At 41.1% G+C, this 20,673-nt stretch overlaps 1 protein-coding gene across 4 annotated transcripts in view; it reads left to right on the top strand.

Annotated features, from left to right (window-relative positions):
* Positions 1-20,673, top strand: part of COL4A6 (collagen type IV alpha 6 chain) — a 143,142-nt gene that overhangs the window by 97,875 nt on the left and 24,594 nt on the right. For all 4 annotated transcript variants that reach the window (XR_012777291.1, XR_012777290.1, XM_075513114.1 and 1 more), the window contains 18 exons: positions 3-119; positions 2,669-2,737; positions 4,207-4,242; positions 4,669-4,731; positions 5,384-5,419; positions 5,555-5,596; positions 6,316-6,408; positions 7,480-7,533; positions 8,948-9,007; positions 9,936-9,980; positions 11,211-11,264; positions 12,583-12,652; positions 13,375-13,485; positions 14,313-14,462; positions 16,064-16,168; positions 17,078-17,238; positions 18,233-18,412; positions 20,149-20,332. Coding sequence is in view for 2 of the 4 variants with exons in the window: in XM_075513114.1 (XP_075369229.1) it covers positions 3-119; positions 2,669-2,737; positions 4,207-4,242; positions 4,669-4,731; positions 5,384-5,419; positions 5,555-5,596; positions 6,316-6,408; positions 7,480-7,533; positions 8,948-9,007; positions 9,936-9,980; positions 11,211-11,264; positions 12,583-12,652; positions 13,375-13,485; positions 14,313-14,462; positions 16,064-16,168; positions 17,078-17,238; positions 18,233-18,412; positions 20,149-20,332 (1,630 nt within the window). In the remaining 2 variants the exon portion in view is untranslated. The remainder of the gene's footprint in view (positions 1-2; positions 120-2,668; positions 2,738-4,206; positions 4,243-4,668; positions 4,732-5,383; positions 5,420-5,554; positions 5,597-6,315; positions 6,409-7,479; positions 7,534-8,947; positions 9,008-9,935; positions 9,981-11,210; positions 11,265-12,582; positions 12,653-13,374; positions 13,486-14,312; positions 14,463-16,063; positions 16,169-17,077; positions 17,239-18,232; positions 18,413-20,148; positions 20,333-20,673) is intronic.

Genomic DNA, 20,673 nt, shown 5'->3' with positions numbered 1-20,673 from the left:
AGGGTCACCCTGGGCAATCTGGACCTAGAGGTCTGCCTGGCCTCGATGGCTGCAATGGTACCATTGGGAGTCCTGGTGTTTCTGGATCAGATGGGTTTCCTGGCCTACCTGGGCTGCCTGTACGTCCCAACTCAAATATGGTGTTTTGAGGTCACTAAGCCAGGATTTGCTTTTCATGCCATTGTTGGAAAAGTAACTCCCAAGTACTTAGGAAGAACTCTAATAACCCTAAGTTTATTAGCGTTGTTAGAGCTCAGGATAATTTTCTTATTGAAATTCCACTCTGAGGATAAAATGAAGATCCTGTGAATTCAGTATGCTCCCACACCAAGTTATACCATTGGCACTGGCAGTATTCAAGGTAACTCAGAAGAAATCATGATAAATTTTTTAAGAACCATGAAGTGTCAAACATCTTCCAATATTCTACCTGGCATGTTTCAAGTTAGTGAAACTGATTCAGGAAAGGATGTTATCACATGTTCGGGTCTGTGCATCAAATATTGGATGCCTTCCTTCAGGTCTTAAGATAGCCAAAAGCTTCAGTCTCACTGAGTGTCAATAGGATTTACTTTCCAGGGTATGTGTTTTACTTTTGAAAACACTTTTCTACCAGGTTGGAGTTTTATCTAGCCTGCATTGGACACCTTAAAGTTAAGTGTCTCATCTATTCATCTGGACTCCCCTCTTACAGAGACCGGTACTTGCGAGAGCAGTTCTCCCCCTCTACCTTTCAGGATGAATTGTCTTTGGAGATACCCGATTTTCTGCATTGACTGTAGAGGAAGTGAAGGTAGCTGGGTCACACTCTACACTCTGTTTTAAGTGGGTAGGATTAGTTATAAGAACTCCACTCTTAGAAGCTTTTGGGAATTATAGACTTTTATAAAAGTACATAGTTATTTTTGAAGGGTAAGCAAAAAATATTTGACTTGATATTAAAATATTTGACAAATATTTGAATATTTGTTCACATTTGAAGCCTAATATTACAAACACAGGTCGTGTGACTAATCATACATGTAATGGAACTCCTTTGCACACATACATGAAGAAGAGGAAGAAGATACAGCTGGTGGATGTAAATAATGCCATTTGTTTCAGCACGTCTAAACTGTGCTAAGGCATCTTTACATCATCCAGACTTGAAATTCATATGACGTTGAAAAATGCTGAAGCAATAAGATCAAATTAAAGGACTGCTTTCTAAAGTAACTGATTTACTCATACCTGCTGCTCAAATTTCTATTTTGTAATGCTTGTAGAATTACATTTTTGGCAAGGAAAGCTGCTTGGATCAGCCAACCCCTTTCAAATTAAGTTGGCCATTAAATGAAATCAGCTCAGATAAATTGGATGGGATGATCAAGATTAAAATAAATTGGGTAAATCTAGAATTATAATGGCAGCTTTTTCAGAAGGTTCATGCAGTCTACCAGCTTTTTCTCTCATTGATTCTAAACAAAATTCGGTGATTAACAGTGTTAAACAAGAGATAGAGTCATAGAATGGTTTGGGTTGGAAGGGACCTTAAAGATAATCTAGTTCCAACCCCCCTGCCATGGGCAGGGACCCCTTCCACTAGATCAGGTTGCTCAAAGCCCCATCCAGCCTGGCCTTGAACACTTCCAGGAAGGGGGTATCCACAACTTCTCTGGGCAACCTCTTGCAGTGTCTCATCACCCTCATTGTAAAAAATTTCTTCCTAATATCTAATCTAAATCTACCCTCTTTCAGTTTAAAACCATTACCCCTCGTCCTATCACTACACTCCCAGATAAAGGGTTCCTCCCCATCTTTCCTGTAGGCCCCCTTTAAGTACTGGAAGGCTGCTATAAGGTCTCCCCCGCAGCCTTCTCTTCTCCAGGCTGAACAACCCCAACTCTCTCAGCTTGTCCTCACAGGGAAGGTGCTCCAACCCCTCAATCATCTTCGTGGCTCTCCTCTGGACTCGCTCCAACAGGTCCATGTCTTTCCTGTGCTGAGGGCCCCAGAGCTGGACGCAGTACTGCAGGTGGGGTCTCACCAGAGCAGAGTAGAGGGGCAGAATCCCCTCCCTCGACCTGCTGGCCACGCTGCTTTTGATGCAGCCCAGGATACGGTTGGCCTTCTGGGCTGCGAGCGCACATTGTTGGCTCATATTCAGTTTTTCATTCACCAGTACCCCCAAGTCCTTCTCCACAGGGCTGCTCTCAATCCACTCATCGCCCAGCCTGAATCCATGTTTGGGATTGCCCCAACCCATGTGCAGGACCTTGCACTCGGCCTTGTTGAACTTCATGAGGTTCGCATAGGCCCACCTTTCTAGCCTGTCAAGGTCCCTCTGGCTGGCATTGATATGCATATGAGCAGGAGGCTTACACCATGTCAAACAGATTCAAATAGGATCTTAAAAGTTGTCAAAGCCTTAAAATAAAAGGGAAATCTAATATAAACAGGAAAATACCAGAGAAAATATTTGCAGAACCTTGTTTTTTGAAAGCTGCAGGAAGTCTTAAGTTCTCATAACACCACAGCTGCGTTGACAAAGCTGTAGTGGTACTTTTGCAGTTTACTGGAGCCAGGAGTTTGCTTTGTTCATTATGCTGAATATAAATGCTTTCAAAACTAAATCAGTATTTTTTCCAGAAATTTATTTTTTACTTTTTTTTTTTTTTTTTTAAATCAGGGTCGTCCTGGCCCTAAAGGCCTTAAAGGAGAACCTGTTTTTGCTCAAGGCAGCCTTAAAGGAATGAAGGTAAGACTTGTCATCACATAGGAGAAAATGCAGTACAAGATAAACACTTTGATGTCCTACAGGTTGCAGGGCTGATGCTGCAGGTTAGGTTGCTCATGATGTTAGACATGGGTATCCTGGGTATGCCTGAATGCAGAGCTGTGAAAAAGGCCTTATAACAACTTCATTAAAACCAACACAGAATTCTCTCAGAACTTGGAATTGCTTGGTCTTTGCAGAGATCTTGTTCGTCCCATACTAGGATGCTGGGACATTGCTCATCCTGTTACTGTTCAGTGTAGTTGCTGGTCCTTCACTTGTCTCTGGAGAGCTAGCGCCATTCGTTTGTGGTGTCAAACCATGGATGTGAGGAATTTCTTGTAAGCTTATCCTGGCTTATATGAGGTAGCGTATGTGTTTATAGATGCAGATATAGCAAAGGAGGGGCCCTTCACCTACGCTCAGAACTTTGCATGTGCCAGGTCTGTTGAAATAACAGCTCAGGAAACTCGCAAGAGCATGTTAAGATTTCTGCTGTGAGATCCCAGCTGCTTCCCAGTGGTTTTTGTACTGGGAGGTACTAGTAAGTAATCAGTCATATTCTTGGTTTAAATACATGAATATCATATCCCACTCATAGTATTCCATCCTTTGCTGCTGTGACGTCAGGATTTTACTCTACTTAATAAGGACCTCACCCTGAAATGTCTGTATCAAGTCTGTAATTTTATTTCCTGTACAGAAAATACAAACTATGGATAGACAATTTCAGTTTATTGTTCAGAACAGTGAATAGGTTCTTGAATATGCTCATGTAAAAGATTTGGTTCTTTGTTGCCTTGAAACAAACACTCACCAGATTACCATGGTTTTGATTTTTGCCAGAAGTACTAGGTTTGGAATAAATCTACAAAGGATTTGGTACCTCTTGTGGTACTGAACTCAGCAATATTTAGCAGCCTCATCTTTCATTAAATATTGAAAATATTAAGAAATTTATTCTGTCATGTAAGGCCCCTCACACTGACTTTGTTGGTCAAAATTAAGAACTTTTCTAAAATTCTACCCACATTATATACACTCATAAATTGATAAAAGTTAAACAGATCTTTATTTACTTACTTCAGTATTTATGGGAAATACAGATAATTAGATACAATATTGATATGCTTTTACATATTTTAAGTGGTTTTGTAATGAAAGTTTTTATAGTGTATTTTCCAGTGTTTTTACAATTAATACAATTTTTTTTCCAGGCGACTTTAATTTCTCGTTACCCATAAATAAAATGGCTGTAATTTCTCCGGAGTTTTGGAATCTCCATTACCCAATTTAAATATGGAAGCACAGGTGTCAAAAGATTTTTCCCATTTACACTTGATCTAATATTAACTAACAGGAAATATTTCTATTTATACAAAACTTAATGTTCCTTATAGTTTGTTGCAATAACATAGTGTAATTTTTACTCATGCATTTATAATTTTTAGGGAGAAAATGGTCTTCCTGGACTGGATGGAATTTCTGTAAGTTATTTAATTTGGGGAATAATGATTTTAAAGAATATTAAGGAGGTAATTTTTCTTGTATTGGTTCTCAAGGACACTTTTCAAATTAGTGGGCCGTGTATTTACATGTGTGACACCAGTAGCATGAGCAATTCCAGCTTTGTAATGGTATGAGTGGATCCACCTTATGGTAGAAGTAGTCAGATTTTTGCTATTAGCTGTTCCATTTTTCCTTTTTCAATCAAACTCCCTTCTACCATTGAACTCTGTGACTTTGATTTTCAAAATACATCTAATAATATTAAATGAGTTGTTATAGTATTTAAATTGGCATACTTAATTAGGGGATATTACTTAATGTTTCCTGGGACTCATTTTGTCTTTCGTTGGGGTTTGATGGGTAAGTGCTACACATTCTGTATTTGTCCTATGTTCTTCTTCTAGGGCCCAAAAGGTTTTCCAGGTCCAATAGGTTCTGCAGGCCCTATAGGATTACCAGGTTTGCAGGTAAGAGACCTCAACTGTTGAACTTGTTGATAGAACAGTTCGAAATGTTGGCAGTTTTCCCTCCTTGTCTGTATTTGTGTCATGACAATGAGCAAAAGTGTGTGTGCATCTTAAAGGACTGAGCACAGCTGACTTCAAGCATAGCAAGCTTGAACTTCGATAGTTTAATCTAATCACAAGAGGGAAGGCTTCTCTCTGGACCAGTGTTCAGAGCAGCAATCATGAATGAGGGCTCCGGCAAAGCCGTAGCGTGCTGTCTACAAACACTACGTTATACTGTTCTGAGCACTTCCTCATCTTGGGACTAGAGGGAATATGCTGACCTCTGCATATTTGGAGCCTTTGTCATCATGAAATGTGCTAAAGAGTTGCTTTTTCAAGCTACTACAAGGGAGTTTCCATTGAGCAGAGGTAAAAATGAACTACGTGTTTGTTGCTTTTAAATTGAAGTTTGCTCTTGGTTAACCATGGTACCAAAGGGCTATGCTGTCTATTATAGATGTGAAGACTTGAAGATCATGTGTATCAGTTACTTTTGCTTTGGGGGCAAGAGATGAAAGTTCAGGTACCACTGCAGATCCCAGCATTGCTCCAATTGTGTGCATCCTAATTAAGTCAAAAGAAATAAAATCTTGATCTTGTTCACATTTAGGGTCCAATGGGTCCCCCCGGGCCACCAGGTCCAAAAGTAAGTACCTACCTTTCCTGTCTTCTTTCTACACCTGATTGTTGTTTTTTTTTAACAGTGCTGTGGGCCTAGATAGTGATGCTGTTGTTGCTATTGTTTTATTATTCATTCATCATTGGGTTTTTTCTCTCCTAGGGTAACATGGGATTAGGCTTTCAAGGAGAGAAGGGAGAAAAGGTAGGTGAAACTTGTTCTGTTATGGAAAGAGCATGAAATAATACTCTAGTGTTCCATCATAGCTTGATTCTCTGGAAAGTGGCTAGATTCTAGCATTTTCTTCTTTTCCTTTTTCTTTTCTTCTCTTGGACGGATTGACAGTCCAATTACTAAAGAGTCTTGCTGGTTCCTTATCCGTTGGTACACAAAAAAAGGATGGGAGCTTTTTCTGGATGAAGAGGGGGAAGGGGAAAATCTCAGTTCAGTGTAGTATTTTCATGGTTATCGAAACATGAGGTCCTTCGACATCTTTTGAATCTCTGTCTGTCAGTTTCTTTGGACCCTCACCTCTTGTATTGAATTATTCTACTGACCTCATTCTTTTTGGCTTTCATAATATTCTTTGGGTCAACCAATGTGTAATTTATAGTCTCACTGTCCTAAATGGGTGTCCTGCAGTCTGTGTGAGAATTTATGCTGGCATAATGGGGCTTCTCAAAGTTCTCAATTTGGGACTTGATTCTGTGCTGCTGCAGAAACAGATTTAATGCATTTTGTTCATCTTAATTTTCAGTCTGATCTTTTGACTTCCATGACAAACTCCTGAGCCAGCATGCAGGCACACAGATATTATGTATCTGGGGGTATAATTAGAGTGGCTTTTGTCTGATTTGCAAGCCACTATCATAGGAAATCAAACATGTTCTGCCTATGTTAATAGCTTCCTCTTTTGCCAACAGGGCGATGTAGGGCTGCCTGGCCCTCCAGGTCCCCCACCATCCACTGGAATACTGGAATTCATGGGATTTCCAAAAGGGAAGCAAGGAGAAAAGGTCTGTAAATTCAGTTTACAAACCCTCCCTGTCCCCATGCTCTTTCATTCAAGGCTGAATGAAATTACTGGACAGTAAGGGCTGTTATATTTCCAAATCAAAATCATCTTTTGTACTAGTTTAATCTGCCAGATGGCTATTGAATAAAAATATTCTTAGCTCAGAGCATTGTGGACCACTGGAGAATACATACCTCTCAGAAGGAGAAATCTGAAAGCTATTTAAAGGTTTTCATCATTAATCCTAAAAATAAATGAACTGTAGTTTGTTTCTGTTTGACCTGTGAAATTGTGTCAACTGAAGCAGAAAAACCAAATCCATTTAGAAAAATAAATAAAAAGCTCCAGCTCTTTTGCTTTGATGATGATGCACACTACTCTGAAATAATCAGATTTCTCTCCTTTACTTTGTTATCCTGGCATTTACTGAGATACATATTTAGCTCATCAGTGTTTTTCTAAAAGCTGTATGGATCTTGAGTTAAAGATTCTCTACACACATGAAATTTAGACATACTGAATTAATCTGGGACCTATACAGGCTGGTTTGGGAGCCCAGTCTGAGCTTGCCTAAGCCCCTGCATAAGTCATGAGAGATACTGTCTTGCTTGGTGGAGTTACATTAGTGTGAGGTGAGATTCAAACAAACGCCATTCCTTTTGGCTCACTCTTGAATTTGTAAGCAGGATTGTGAATACATTATGCTATCTCATCATGTGTTATTTTGCTGCTTTCCATGAAGTACTGTTCATGTTCCAAATCCCTAAATGACGATATGAAATACTTCTAGTTTGACTTCTAGCAGCAGAGGACAGTAGAACAACAGTTCCCACGTAGTGCTCTTTGAAGCCATGCGAAGTGGTCACAGACAATCTGTTGCATGAACTGGCACTGTGCTGAGAGATACTGTGCTGAGAGGTATCTGGCACATGATGACACAAATCAAGTATACTTGCTGACAAAAAAATTACAAGGCCTTACTTTAGGAGTCAGGAGTATGATGGGTGGTTTGGGGAAAGTCTTGCTTTCACGGGCACAGTGATTTATTGTGTTTACCTCTTTCCCTTGTCAGGGTGAGCCAGGCCCTCAAGGATCCCCTGGAGACAAAGGATTGCCTGGCATGCCGGTAAGGACAGAGGAGAGTTTTTAATATATGCCTAATATGGGTTAGATGGCTCAACACTCTGAATAGCTCACAAGGTCTCTAAAGGAGTTTCTAGGCACCAGAGTACTTTGAAAATCTGATAAAAATGTCCACAAGACTTTCTGAAGAGTGTAACAGTAATATGATAGGGTTTTTATCCTGGAGATATGAAGAAGATAATGCTGTCCTACTACAGACATTACAAAGCAGCCATAATTTCAGTATATGTAATCTGCAGTTGGCAGAGACCTCAAGTTGACGTACCCTTTACATGGCCACTTGATGGCAGCGTTTCTTGATGTCCCACAGTGCACTAGGCATATTTAAAAAAAAATCCTATTTTTTTCCCTTTAATTATGTCTAAATATATTTTTTGTTATTTTACTTTAAAGATGTATAGCACATGCAGATCTTTCTGTCTGTCTATATATATCCGGTTTTCAAATGGGCTGTTTAACATTAGTGCTCATAAACTCAGGAATGTGTAGCAGCATCTCTGTATGAATCAAGAACAACAATTTATCCCTGGATTCCAGAGAGCTAGTTCCCAGCTTACAACCTTTTGTAAACACAGGTTATTTAGATAAGTTTAGGGAATAAATATTTTGTGGAACTTCTGACTAATAAGATAAATTGTTTGCCAGTTTCTTCAACGTACAGATGTTCTTAGTAGAAAGACATGCAAGAAAAACCTGTACATGAAGCACAGTTTGTTATTAGCCTTTCTGGACATGTTCCATTATGTGCATGTTTAGCTTTATGCATCACAAGAGGCCCGTGGAAACTGGTGGGGTTGAACATATGTGTGAACTTATCCACAACCATAAGATATTTCAAGATTGAAGCCTGAAAATTGCTTAACTACTGTAACTCTCACTGAAATTAAATCCTGCTGTTCTATCTTGGATTTGATACTTCTTGCTGACTGGGAAAACGACCAAACATTTCCAAATGTTGAGCGTGAAAATGCTAGTTTTGTGTCATTCTTGGGCTTTAGAAATGAAAAAGGGTGCTCTGAGCACTCCCTTGAGCTGCTGCTGTTAAGAAATGATATTTGAAATAATTTCTAAATGTAGAATACAATACAGAGCAGCAGTGACAAGACTTTGCTGTTTATAGCATGGGGTTACTTGCATTTGCTACTGAGAGATGTGCCATGGTTTAAATGGATGGAAGTCATGGGTAACGGAGAAGATAATGTACTGCACATACTGCCAAGTCTGGTTGATACAGGTTTTCTTTCTGGGGCAAAAGAGTCCCAACAGAAACAGTCAGTTACCCTTGTCTCGCTGTTGTACTGTTTATATTAATAGATGGGGTTGTGCTCATTTTGTCTTAGGGCTGTGCTATTCAATTCCAAACAGGCCACAGATTTAATGTTGACATTTTTCTTCAGGGCTTTGGAGGTGTTGGAGAAAAAGGAGAAAAAGGTGTGCCTGGCTTACCGGGTGGCAGGGTAGGTAACTTTACAAAGTCCTTAAATGCCTGTTCTCAAACACATGAAGTGGGTCTTTCATCAACAGAAGCATTCCCAAAGCATGTAGGAGTCTCAGACATAGAACTGGGTCCCATGGTAGCCATACAACAACAGAACCAATAGATAGGTCTTATCTCAGTAAAGTCTCAGATTAAAGGTGAGATGAAAGATGTATACACACAAGGCAGTCCAACAAAATCATACGGAAGTATTTAGTGGAGGTCTTCATACTGCAGGGCCTGTGTTTTTCCAGTTTTTTTGAAAGCTTCACAGAAAAAGGAAGCTTGCAGGAGGTCCAAATGAAGATAATAAAGAGGCCTTGCAGGGGCTTTAGGGAACTCTTAACCAATGCCAGAACCAGCCAAGAGAGAACACAGATAGATATAAGGGGAAGAAATGGGCAAGCTGGCAATAGATGTTGGTCTAACTAGTCAATGAATGTGGGAGTTAACAGCCTGCTCAGTCACACACCAGCTATAGATTCTTCAAACCACCATGACCCTGCAGAGACGTACTTATATGCAACAGGCAGACCAAGGCATTCTGTTCTGCATGTGCAGAATAAATTGTCAAGATAGCAAGTCTTGATTGCATTAAGTTTCATGGCTTTATAATTACAAACTACCTACCTAACTTCCGAGTAAGTTGAGACACCATGACTTATTTAACTTGGACCGCTGATTAGAAAGACAATGGCTAAAGAAGATAAGACTGCTTTTATCAGTTATTCTGCTGAATTTTTTCAATTATGATTGTTAATATTTGGGAGATATGGAAAATCAGTAGTAGCTTCTCCTTTTGAAAATTTTACCTTTTCATTCTTTGGTGCTGAGGTATTTGGAGCCTGATATAGTAAGACCAGACTGAGATGGATCCTCTGAAAGTTAACGGTTTTTTGCTGTTCTAGGGTCTTTTGGGACTGGATGGAACTCATGGGATTCCAGGGAGAAAGGTGAAATTTCTTTTATTTTTTACTGTACTTACAATTACAGTAGCCATCTTAAGATATACTGACTTCCTTATCTACTGGCTCCAAGTTCTCTGATGGATGAATGCACCTGCCTTATTAAACTAGTGAGAGCTAACTAGAAATTCCATGTAAAACTCTAGATCCCTTTAACTGTCTCTCTTGTTATCCCTGTGTATTCAGAGGACCACATCCACAGACTGGAAATTGTACATTCCCTCCTGGAACAATCAGCTCTTCCACTTTTCCCCTTTTGGGGGTGGAAAAGGCCAGGTGATCAAGTGGCTGAAAACGTGTTAAAGCACTTCCACTTGCAGATACAGTAGTGGAAGTTGTTCAAGAAAGCAACTTTCAGAATTATAGTTTTCATTTTGCAGCCTGGAATTCAGTCACTTTCTTGTATATTTTGTTTTATGTATGTCCTTTTCAAGATATACTGAAGGTGATGGTATCTCCAATATAATCTAATTCATATCTATTTGTTAAAATTATATAATTAAAAACAAGCCCTTAATGACAAGTTTCTCAACAATACTGTGATTGGGCTGTATTGGGGCCTACAGCTGTCCAAGACTTCAGAATCACAGGCAAGGTTTAAAGTTAAGGTTCCCTGCTCCAGAGCTCTTGGAATCCCATTTTGTCTGCAGTGGCAGTGGGATATGCAATCCATACTGGTCCAGGCTGAATGTGTTACCCAATAGAGAAGAGTAGGTCACTTCTGTGTAGATTTCCAGTCACACACCCGCAAGGGGAATTTTGGTGTCCCTCAGAATGCTACCAGGAAATGGATAGCTGGAGAGCTGGTTCTCCAGTATCACTTTAAATGTTTTGGTGCCAATAATTTGTTGGAGGGGAACAGAGTGGAGGGGAAAATGTGGGGGACAAGGAAAATAATGTTCTAGACTCCTCACTCCACAAGCATTTCTACAGTTCTGTGAGAACTCCAAGGTGTCCTCCTGATTTGGACACCCTCATGCCTGCTCACAAGTTCTCACCACCTTTACAGCACAAGGAGACCTAAAGGACCTCTGGTATTTTGTGAGTGCTGAGAAATTGATGCCATCAGTTTTCTCTTTATTTCTTCTGCAAATGTTGGTAGGACAATGAATTGGGTTTGTGATTCAAGTCCAGACACTGCAGATGTCTCAGCTAACAAATAATGCCACTGTCTTATTGTGTCACTGTTTAAGAGTGTTGCCCTGTGTGACTTTGCAGGGTCATCCAGGTGTTCCAGGCTATCCAGGTCTGGATGGAGTCGAAGGCGTGAAGGTAACTTCTCACATGAAAATACTAAAGCATTGCTTTTTTAAAGATATTTGCATGAATAAGTAAGTATCATTGCCCCAGTCAAATCTCTTCTTTACCTCTGTATCACTGTAATTTTCAATATGTTTCAGTTCCTCATTTACTTTATTGTGAAGGATAAAAATGAATGGTTGCTGAACTATGAACACTCAGATATTTTAATACCTTTACAATGTTCATTCATGTAACTTCCTGACTTAGAATTGTAGGTGTAGTCTCTCTGGTCTCCTTTATCCTTACACCGATGCCATACATACTGGGCAACTGAGGCAAGATTAGATGGAAGTAAGTAGATGTTAAGATAGTTGCCAAGGCTAGCTGAAGTCTTAGATCACAGATCTACAAGTATTGACAAGCCTGAAAAGAATGTGTTCAATTTCTCATACTGGAGATAGGCAACGCATAGCAGATGTTTTCTGGGTATCTCACAACTTGGGCAGTCAGACATCTGGAAACTGAGTGGGAAATGTTTGGGTAGTAGTTTGCTGTGAAAAACACTTATCTGCCACCAAGATTGGTATATGGTTGGCAGACACGTGAAATGCAAGTACGGAAGGGCTTTTTGTGCAGAGCACGTGGAGGAAGTAGTAGTACAGGTTTATGCACAGAGGAGTATTACTGGAAGAAGCAACAAGGTGTGCATTGCCTTGGCTCGCTGCATGGTGTTTGTGTTATAAATACGATGGCAGTTTGGACAACAGTCAGATTTTGCACTTGCTGTTTCAAAGGGGATTTGATACCGTGTTAGGGTGAGAGGAAGGAATGATACTGCAGTTTGTCACAACTTGCTTGTTCTACCTGGTTGATTTTATGGAGGTTATGGAGGAATCCATTTTCCTGGAAGCTCCTATTACTGAAATTCAGGATTCCAAGGCAACAGATAGCTGCAGTGATGAATGCTTTTAAAAATGGGTATGTTCTTAGCAGCTCTCTTGCTTTTACCACAAGGTGAACAAATACAATCTACCTGATATTGGTCAATATGTTGATAAGATAACTGGTCTCCGGTACACATGGTATATACACGTCCGTGCTTCCTATTGAGGTAACGGGATGCCTTCAGAGGATAGCTGGATAGTAGCAAACACTTTATCAGCCATCAGTTTCATCAGACAGGAAGTAGGTAAGTCAGGACAGCAGATGATTGTGAATGCAGAAGAACAAAGTGAATTCTTCACCAAGACAAAGAATGATGGTTACTCAGTGAATGACCACAGACATTGCTACCATATACAGTCTTCCCCTCCATCACCCATCTGAATGTGTGTGTTTTCTTCTACAGGGTGAATTAGGTGACATCGGTCCCCCAGGCCCTCCTATCATTGTTGACAGGGAAGGTGTAGTCATTTCAGGTACACGTTTCCATTTGGTTTTGGAACTCGTCTAAAGCACTTTTTCTGATCCAACTTTCCTTCTTAATATATTTTACCACTTTTCCACATTGTGTATTTGGTCTAACCCATCCCTTGTTATTTTTCCTTTAATTTCTGTATTGTTGGCATACAGATACGTTTGGTCCCATTTTTATGACTTCAGAGTTTACAATAAACCTTTCATCCCCACATTGCAGAATGATGTGTTTCAAGGCAGAATGAAATTTAGTGCCTGGGAGGCTGACTGTGTGTCAGCACGAGGAAGTGCTGTGTGTCTACCTGTGTGTCTGTCTTCAGTGTAGTAAGAAAAAATGGCTTCCTTGTGTTGCTTGGAAAGGGTATTCTGAATGTCATTCTGCTATTATTTGTCATTCAATGTGGTAAGAATATTTTTGAGAAAATGAGCTTAAATAACGCTACAGCTGAATGAGGCCTGGATGCAAACTAAAGCTATAAAGGTAAGGGGACAAAGTATGATCTCTCCTATTCTTCCTCCTTCACATGCAGTCAAGTTTGAAACAACAAGTCAGGAGGAATTTTTCCCATTATTGTTAACTTTGACTAACAGGCTTACTGCTAATGGCTTTGTAACCTTTGCTGTCAATGAGATCAGTGGCCACCAGGGCAGTTGACTGAAGAGGGTCTTTAGGCAGAAATTCTCACGAGATTTTCCTCCTTGTTTTTCTGTATTTGTCTAATAGGTGCCCCAGGTGACCCTGGAAACCCGGGAATACCTGGTCCTCCAGGAGATGAAGGGATCAGTGGTTTACCAGGCCTTCGAGGAGCTCCAGGGTTTCCAGCCCTGGAGAAAGGTAAAGCAGCTGCTAACAGTGCCCTTAGCAGGCTGTTTTCTGTGTTTGTTGCTGAGAAGACTCTGGGTAGTGGCCTGGAGATGGTGAAGGTATTGGAGCAAGCCTCTCCCTGCTCCGTCAGCTGGCTGATTTGCAAACTGCTGCATGAGACATAGGAGGCAGGGATGACACACAGGGAAACCAAGTATGTTGACTTGGTTTGGGAGCAGAGTTAGTCCCACAATGATTACAGCCCAGGTGTGAATATTTGGTGTAGTAGTGTACACAGGAGGTTGGTTGTTTGATTTCCATTTCGAATGAGTGGGTTGTCAGAACCTTTCCTACATTTTAAATAATAGCAAATGTTTTTGAAAATTATTTTTTTAATGAGTTTTCATATTTGCAATAGAGAGCTAACAGATTAGCTATTTAAACCCACTGTAGGTGGAACCCATTTGTCCCATCAAAGATCTCACTTGAAAGTTTCTGTTTCACTTGAATGTCATCTGTGAAGTCATGGCCTGCAATGATCCAGAGACTAGGGACTACTAAGGAAATTATCTCACTCAAAGGAAATCAGAAAATAAGTAAACCACAGTCTTATGTAGTTAATTGTCTAGCTGATCAATGGGACTTAACTGCAGCCCTGTGAAGTTTTTTGGATGACCAAAGGAGTGTGTAAATGGGAGCCAGTTGGTGCCTCTGATTAGTTTTCCTTTGAGTGCAATTACAAATTGTTCTGTGCTAACATGGTTGCAGTTCTGGGCACAACAGTACTTTTCATAACATTAAAAATACTAGAATGCGTTTGCTGCTGGAGAGCTGCTCCTTGTGTCCTTGTTGTCTAGATGGAAAGGGCCCTGGAGGGTCTCCGGGTGTTCCAGGTGTGAAGGGTGAAGTGGGAGAACCAGGAAGAACAACGATTGGATTACCGGGCACTCCCGGCAGAGATGGTTTACCGGGTCTGCCAGGAGCACCAGGATTGCCTGGTTCACCACGTATGTATATTTTTAACATCTCTTTTTATACTGGATTCAGAGTGAAAGAAGACAAATAATCATTTATATATTTATTTCTTTGCCAGTGAGGATTATTCATCTGTAAATCTTAAATGTTTGGTTGACACCTCATTGTGATTGTAACTCACAACCTTAAATATATATATCAGCAGCCACCCCTCTGAAGTAAGAAAATACAGCTAATTATTGTTAGAGTGGTAGCTTAAGAGACTGAAGCACAAGGTTGTGTAGGCACAATTTATGACACAGAGGACTTTGAAGTTCTAGGCTAGTCTCCTACTGGCTTAGATTAAAATAGACCATGGCCTTATGAGCACCTGGGATAAATGTCTAGTCTTGTGAGTAGGTATTTGGGGTACCAGGAGTCAGATAGGATGCCTGAAGAGACAATTTTCAGACCTAAGGAAATGTGATTTTATTTTTACATGTTCATTTGTATGGATGCCCTGATTGGATTAACTATGCATTTTTTTGTTTTCCTCAGAAATTAAGTATTACATGAAAAGGGTTGGTTTTACACAAACCTGGTGTTTTACCATTCTGCTGTAAACTGAGTTCAAACAGCCTGTTTTATTTTTGAGAGCCAATCTTTCGAAACAGGGCACACTCCAGTGATGGAGCCAGTGAGCATGGGCTGATGAAATGATTTTCTGTGGAGAAGAAATAAGTGCTCTCTTATCAATAACTGTTTGCGAGTCAAATCCGGCTCATTTTTCTGCAGAGTCTGTAAAGCTCTTGTAGCTCTTTTTAGCTGATGGTTGCAGTTTGTTTCCATGGAACATCAGACGGGTGCTGGTCAGCACTCTGTCTTACTGTTGTCACTGAGGGGAAGGGTTTTCAGACACAGTAGTTTTAGATTATGTTAGATCACTTTCCACTGCTGTTTCTGTCAGCTCATGTTTCATTCTATTCAGCATATAAAGAGATATAGAAAATAATCCTGCAGTTATAAAGTGAGGGACAAGAAAAGTCCCCTTAACCTTTTTGCCATTTAGTCTCTTTCCTGAGCTGCAGCAACTTCAATCAAGGAGCTCTGCAGAAGGCGGGTAGCCCTGGGGATGACTCTACCATGCCAGCAGCAGCAGAGACACTGCTCATACATGATAGCTTCTGTGCCAACAAAAAGGGCAATAGCCAGTCATCACAATCACCAATACATTGATTTGTCCCTTCAACTTCTATCCATGTGAGTCTCAGCTTCTTCCAGAGCTGTAAAGGCACATCTGCCGTGAACTAAGTCATCTGCCCTTCTTTATACAACCTGTTCGCAGTTTGGCTAGTTCTTCGGCCAACTGTTTAAGTCTTTGAAAAAGTGCAATGGTAGAGCAGTACAGGAATGAAACTCTGTTGCATCCACATTGTGAGAGCTTTTGCTTTTCTGTATGAGAAGCTAGAAGCAAACATATGGCAGAGGACTGCAGCCTGTGATATCAACCAAGTTCCATCTCCTTCTGTAACTTCCACAGTTGCAGTTTGATCTGGTGCCATTTCTGTCAGTTGCATAACTGACATTGTAAGTAATTAATGAGCTGGAAATCTAGCCTTCTCATGGCTTTTGCTTGCCTTCTTTCTGCATATAGGCCCTTCATTCCCCCCAGACACGATTCTGGATGGAAGGACTGGAGCCCCAGGGGAGCCTGGACAAAGAGGGCTGCCAGGAGCTTTGGGTCCAAAGGGGTACAAAGGTAACTGACTCTTCTTTTGGGAGAGCCTTTTAGGAGTCACTGGGCCTCAGAAAGATGTTTACACGTGGTTAATATCCTAAGGGATGAGGTAGAAGTGTCTTTGTGACAAATCACGGGAGGCTGAGATGGATTAAAGGAGCCAACAGCCTTTACAATTTAGAGAGGGTTGTGCCCAGCACTGCCAGCAAAATCCTATTTCCTAGTTCCTACTCTGCTCAGGCAAATAAGCAGATAAACATCTCATACCCAGAAAATTAGCTAAGTAAGTTATACTTTAAAGCCATAAGATGTAATGAGACTTAGAAATAAAATCTTGTTCACTGCTTTTTGCAATATAGGCTGGAAATGACAAAGAAACTTAATTTTATTCTCCTCTGTGCTAAAAATGATGAGAATTTGGGTCTTAGTGTGTGACAGAACCCGTGGCAAAAGCCATGATGACACAGATATCACTGTGCTTTGTGATTGTTTGGATCCATGGCCAGTTACAATTTAGGGAAATATGGAGATATCCAGCTGAGGATCATTGTAACCTGCTGTGAGTGGGAGTATGGATTTGCTTTCTCTGACATATAACTATCTCTTTAAAAAACCACAAGACTTCTGTCCTAAAACTCTCCTAAAACCATCTGTTTTGGAGAGTCTAAACCTTTGGGAAGAGGTCAAGAAGTGCTGAGGTTCATGCTGCATGTGGTAATTTGGTGATGGGCATTGTGTAGAAATTAACCTGGACAAAACCTGAGCTCCATTTGCTTGACACTCACATTGCCTGAGCAGAGTAGGCACAAAATCAAATCATATGAGAATGGCTTTGTCCTAATTGAATCAAACAGTTCTTTTGGAGCTCTTGCAACTGAAAAGGGTCTTTATCCAAATGAAACTGAGTTTGGAGTGTTGACTATTTTCCAGGAGAGGCAGGTGATTGTGCTTGTGATGGAGGAGTTACAAGAGCTGGTCTAAAAGGCATCTCAGGTCCACCAGGTCCACCGGGAAGCCCTGGTGTGCCTGGGATTAAGGGCATTGGTGGAGACCCAGGCACTGTGGGCGCACCAGGACTGCGAGGCCCTCCGGTAAGGCAGGAAGAGTTTATATTGATTGTCATGAATTAAAGGAGAAAAAGTGCCCATGTGCAATTGCTGGTGTTGATTGTAGCGAAAGCAGAACAGACTTTTTTGCTTTTCTTCTACTTGTTTGGATTTAAAAAAAAAAAAAAAGGCAACCCAGAAACTGATCTGTGAAAAGAAGCTGAAAGTAGAGAAATTATCACCTATAAAAAATGGGAGAAGAAATGGTTCTTAAGTTCTAAGAACTGCACATTTAGCAGTCAAGAGAAAAACAGTAACAATTATTCATCCCAGGGCCTCTTGGCCATAGGCATACATGGATTAGACCCAGGGTTCTTCCTAAGTGAGGGCTGGCTGGGGAAGCAGATATACATCTGCATGGAGAGAAGACCTGAAAAATCGAATGGGGAGAACTTTCCACATCATTGCTCATAGCTATAAAAACTGTGTGCCATAGATGCAGTCTCCTTCTCAACTGCTGTATGCTAAATACATTAGTGAGAGTTGAGCTGTGTTTTTTATGAAACAGCAACCATAACAAACAGGATTTTCCAAAGTGCTGAGCATTGCTCATTGACAGTATTTACTTTTGAAAATCGTAGTCCATAAAGATACCAGTCTTTTGTCTTCAGAGTATCTTTATCGGTGTCAGTAAATGCATCACTGTCACCAAGTAATAGGGAAGAAGATTCAATACTTGGGCCTTGTTATATCATGAGTGATGTAATGTTCCTAGATGCCATCCAAGATTGCTGTCACTATAGTGCTATATACCAGGGTTTCGCTTGCCACTGTAAAGCTGTTGTAACTTGATTGAAACATTTGGAAATAATCAAACCTCCTCTTTTTTTTTTTTTTTTTAGTGTAATGTATACAATAGGAAACCTTTTGGAGATTCTTTCTAGCTCCAGTCATTGTGTCCTGTCCTCATATGACATTTTTAAGAAGCAAAGCCTTTTCTCTGCATGTTCATATTTCTGTTTTATCTTTTGGTCTGTAGGCTTTGGCTGGTCAGCAAGGTCTTCCAGGCCTTAAGGGAGAAAAAGGGGATCCATCCTATGCCACAGGCAGAGGTGCTCGTGGGGACCGTGGGGCAACAGCACCCAGAGGACCTTCAGGCATCCCTGGAACCCCTGGCAGGGATGGACTTCCAGGCTTGCCAGGCCCACCAGGCCCTCCAGTAAGTTCAGATTAACGTAGCAGCAGTGCTTCAGAATTGTAATAAGGAGCGGAGACAATAGAAAGGCCTGGCTTAGTAGTCCTGATTAGCCCTGTGGTAAGTCTCCAAATATATAAAAAGCTCACAGTCCCTGAGCACAAATTTGTCTTGGTCAGGATTAATAATTGGCACTCATTATGCCTCTGGCTACCCAGTCAAAAGATAAACTTCCAGTAGTGGAGCAGGCCCTAATGCTGTTTTATGTTATGTCCTAAAAGATAAAAGAAACTGTAGGCATAATTATAAATGTTGGGATAGAAAAATCACACCAGAATCTTTTTAATTAAAAAGAAAGTAAATGTCTTTTAGAATATGTAATACTTACATTTTGGCAAATACAACATAAAATATCTAAAGTTTAAATGACGTCATAAGATAATTATCTCATAGATTATCTGCACCTTAAGTCTGTCCCTTGGACCAAGTGCACAGCTGTGTTCAGCTAGTTACTGAAATCCACTGCCCTTAGGGTCAATTTATAGCTGGACTTGGGGTTGATCACTGTCAGCCTGGAGGGCAAAGTTAATGCCCTGCCAAACCCATTAGTTCAGTATTTTCTAAGAACGTACTAAGAACCGCCACCAGCCAGAGGGGACACCATTTAAACAACGCTACCAGCCAGAGATTACGTAATTTAAACACTGCTGCCAGCTGGAGATGACGTCATTTAAACACTGCCGCCAGCTGGAGACTACATCCTTTAAACACCAGCCAGAGATGACGTCATTTAAACACTACTGCCAGCTGAAGATGATGTCAGTTAAAGCATGCCAACAGCTGGAGACGACAGCATTTAAACACCACTGCCAGCCAGAGATGATGTCATTTAAACACTACCGCCAGCTGGAGACGACATCATTCAAACATCAGGCAGAGACGATGCCATTAAAACACTGCTACCAGCTGGAGGCAATGCCATTTAAAGCACACCGCCAGCTAGAGACGACACTATTAAAACACCGCTGTCAGCTGGAGACGACGCCATTAAAAGCATGCCACCAGCTGGAGACAACATCATTTAAACAGCACCACCAGCCAGAGACGATGCCACTTAAACACCGCTGCCAGCCAGAGGCGATGCCATTTAAACACCATCAGCCAGAGATGGCATAATTTAAACAACACCAGCCGGAGACGATGTCATTTAAACACCCGGACCCTTCTGGGGGCAAGGCACCGTAGGGATCCATAGCAACACGAAGACACGCACCTGTTGGGATGAGTTGGATGCGCCAGGAGAAGATCCATCCTGCGGCTCATCTCCGTGCCTAGGGAAGTCACACAAAGAAAATCCCCTGGGCAAGCCCCGCCGCCTGTTTTAATGCAATGGTTAAAGCCAGGCTTTGGGTCTGGACTCTGGCGCTCGGCTCTGACAGGTGCTCACCCAGCTGGTTCTTGTCGGTGTGATTTCCTCATAGAAGCCTGTCAGGGACTATCCAAGCTCTGGGAAAAACTGACCTTTAAGATGAAACATCACCTTCCCTTAAACAAAATTATCTCTTTTTAATAGTCACTGAGTTTTCCTGCATGTTGAAATAATGATGGGTAATTTACAGTGGTTTCCATGTACCTTCACAGGCCCATCTGAAACTTGTATAGAACCGACCAAATTCTTAGGCATTTGTTAAAATGATAGTGGTGTATATTCTTTCTACATCTCTTTGATTTTCAGCTGTAATTGTCTTTGCTGTGCACAGGGTGATGGTGGGCTAGGTTTCCCAGGTGAAAAAGGACTGCCAGGATTTCCTGGCTCCAAGGGCCATCGTGGAGAAACTGGATCTCCTGGCGTTGGATATCCAGGTCCTAGTGGAGTTCGTGGGCCACCAGGTGACCCAGGAATGGATGGGCTTCCGGGACAAGCAGGTCTTCCAGGCCCTTCAGGTAGGTATTGCTGGGTCTGCTCTTATGTTGAAAAGGTGCAAAGCTGCTACAAGTCAAATGGCACTCATCTTACTGCTGTGCTTGTTCAAATTACTGCTGTGCTTGTAGCCAGATCAGAAGATTGCATTAGATTAAAGATTGTTCTTTAAATTAATTGAAACTGCTCTGTGGGTTCACCAGACTTCACACAGCAGTCACAGCTTTCTCAAGTTGTCATGTTCAGGAGGACACAGATAATAACCAGCAAATATCTGAATTGAGTACTCAAATACTAATAGTGTTGGATGGAGCTACTCACTGACTATTGCTGGAGAACCATTTTACACCAAAGGTAGTTAGGA

The sequence above is a fragment of the Mycteria americana genome, chromosome 10 (assembly GCF_035582795.1).
Source record: "Mycteria americana isolate JAX WOST 10 ecotype Jacksonville Zoo and Gardens chromosome 10, USCA_MyAme_1.0, whole genome shotgun sequence".
NCBI classification, from domain to species: domain Eukaryota; kingdom Metazoa; phylum Chordata; class Aves; order Ciconiiformes; family Ciconiidae; genus Mycteria; species Mycteria americana.
The sequence above is the reverse complement of the archived record's forward strand: the minus strand, read 5'-3'. Positions and strand labels throughout refer to the sequence as shown.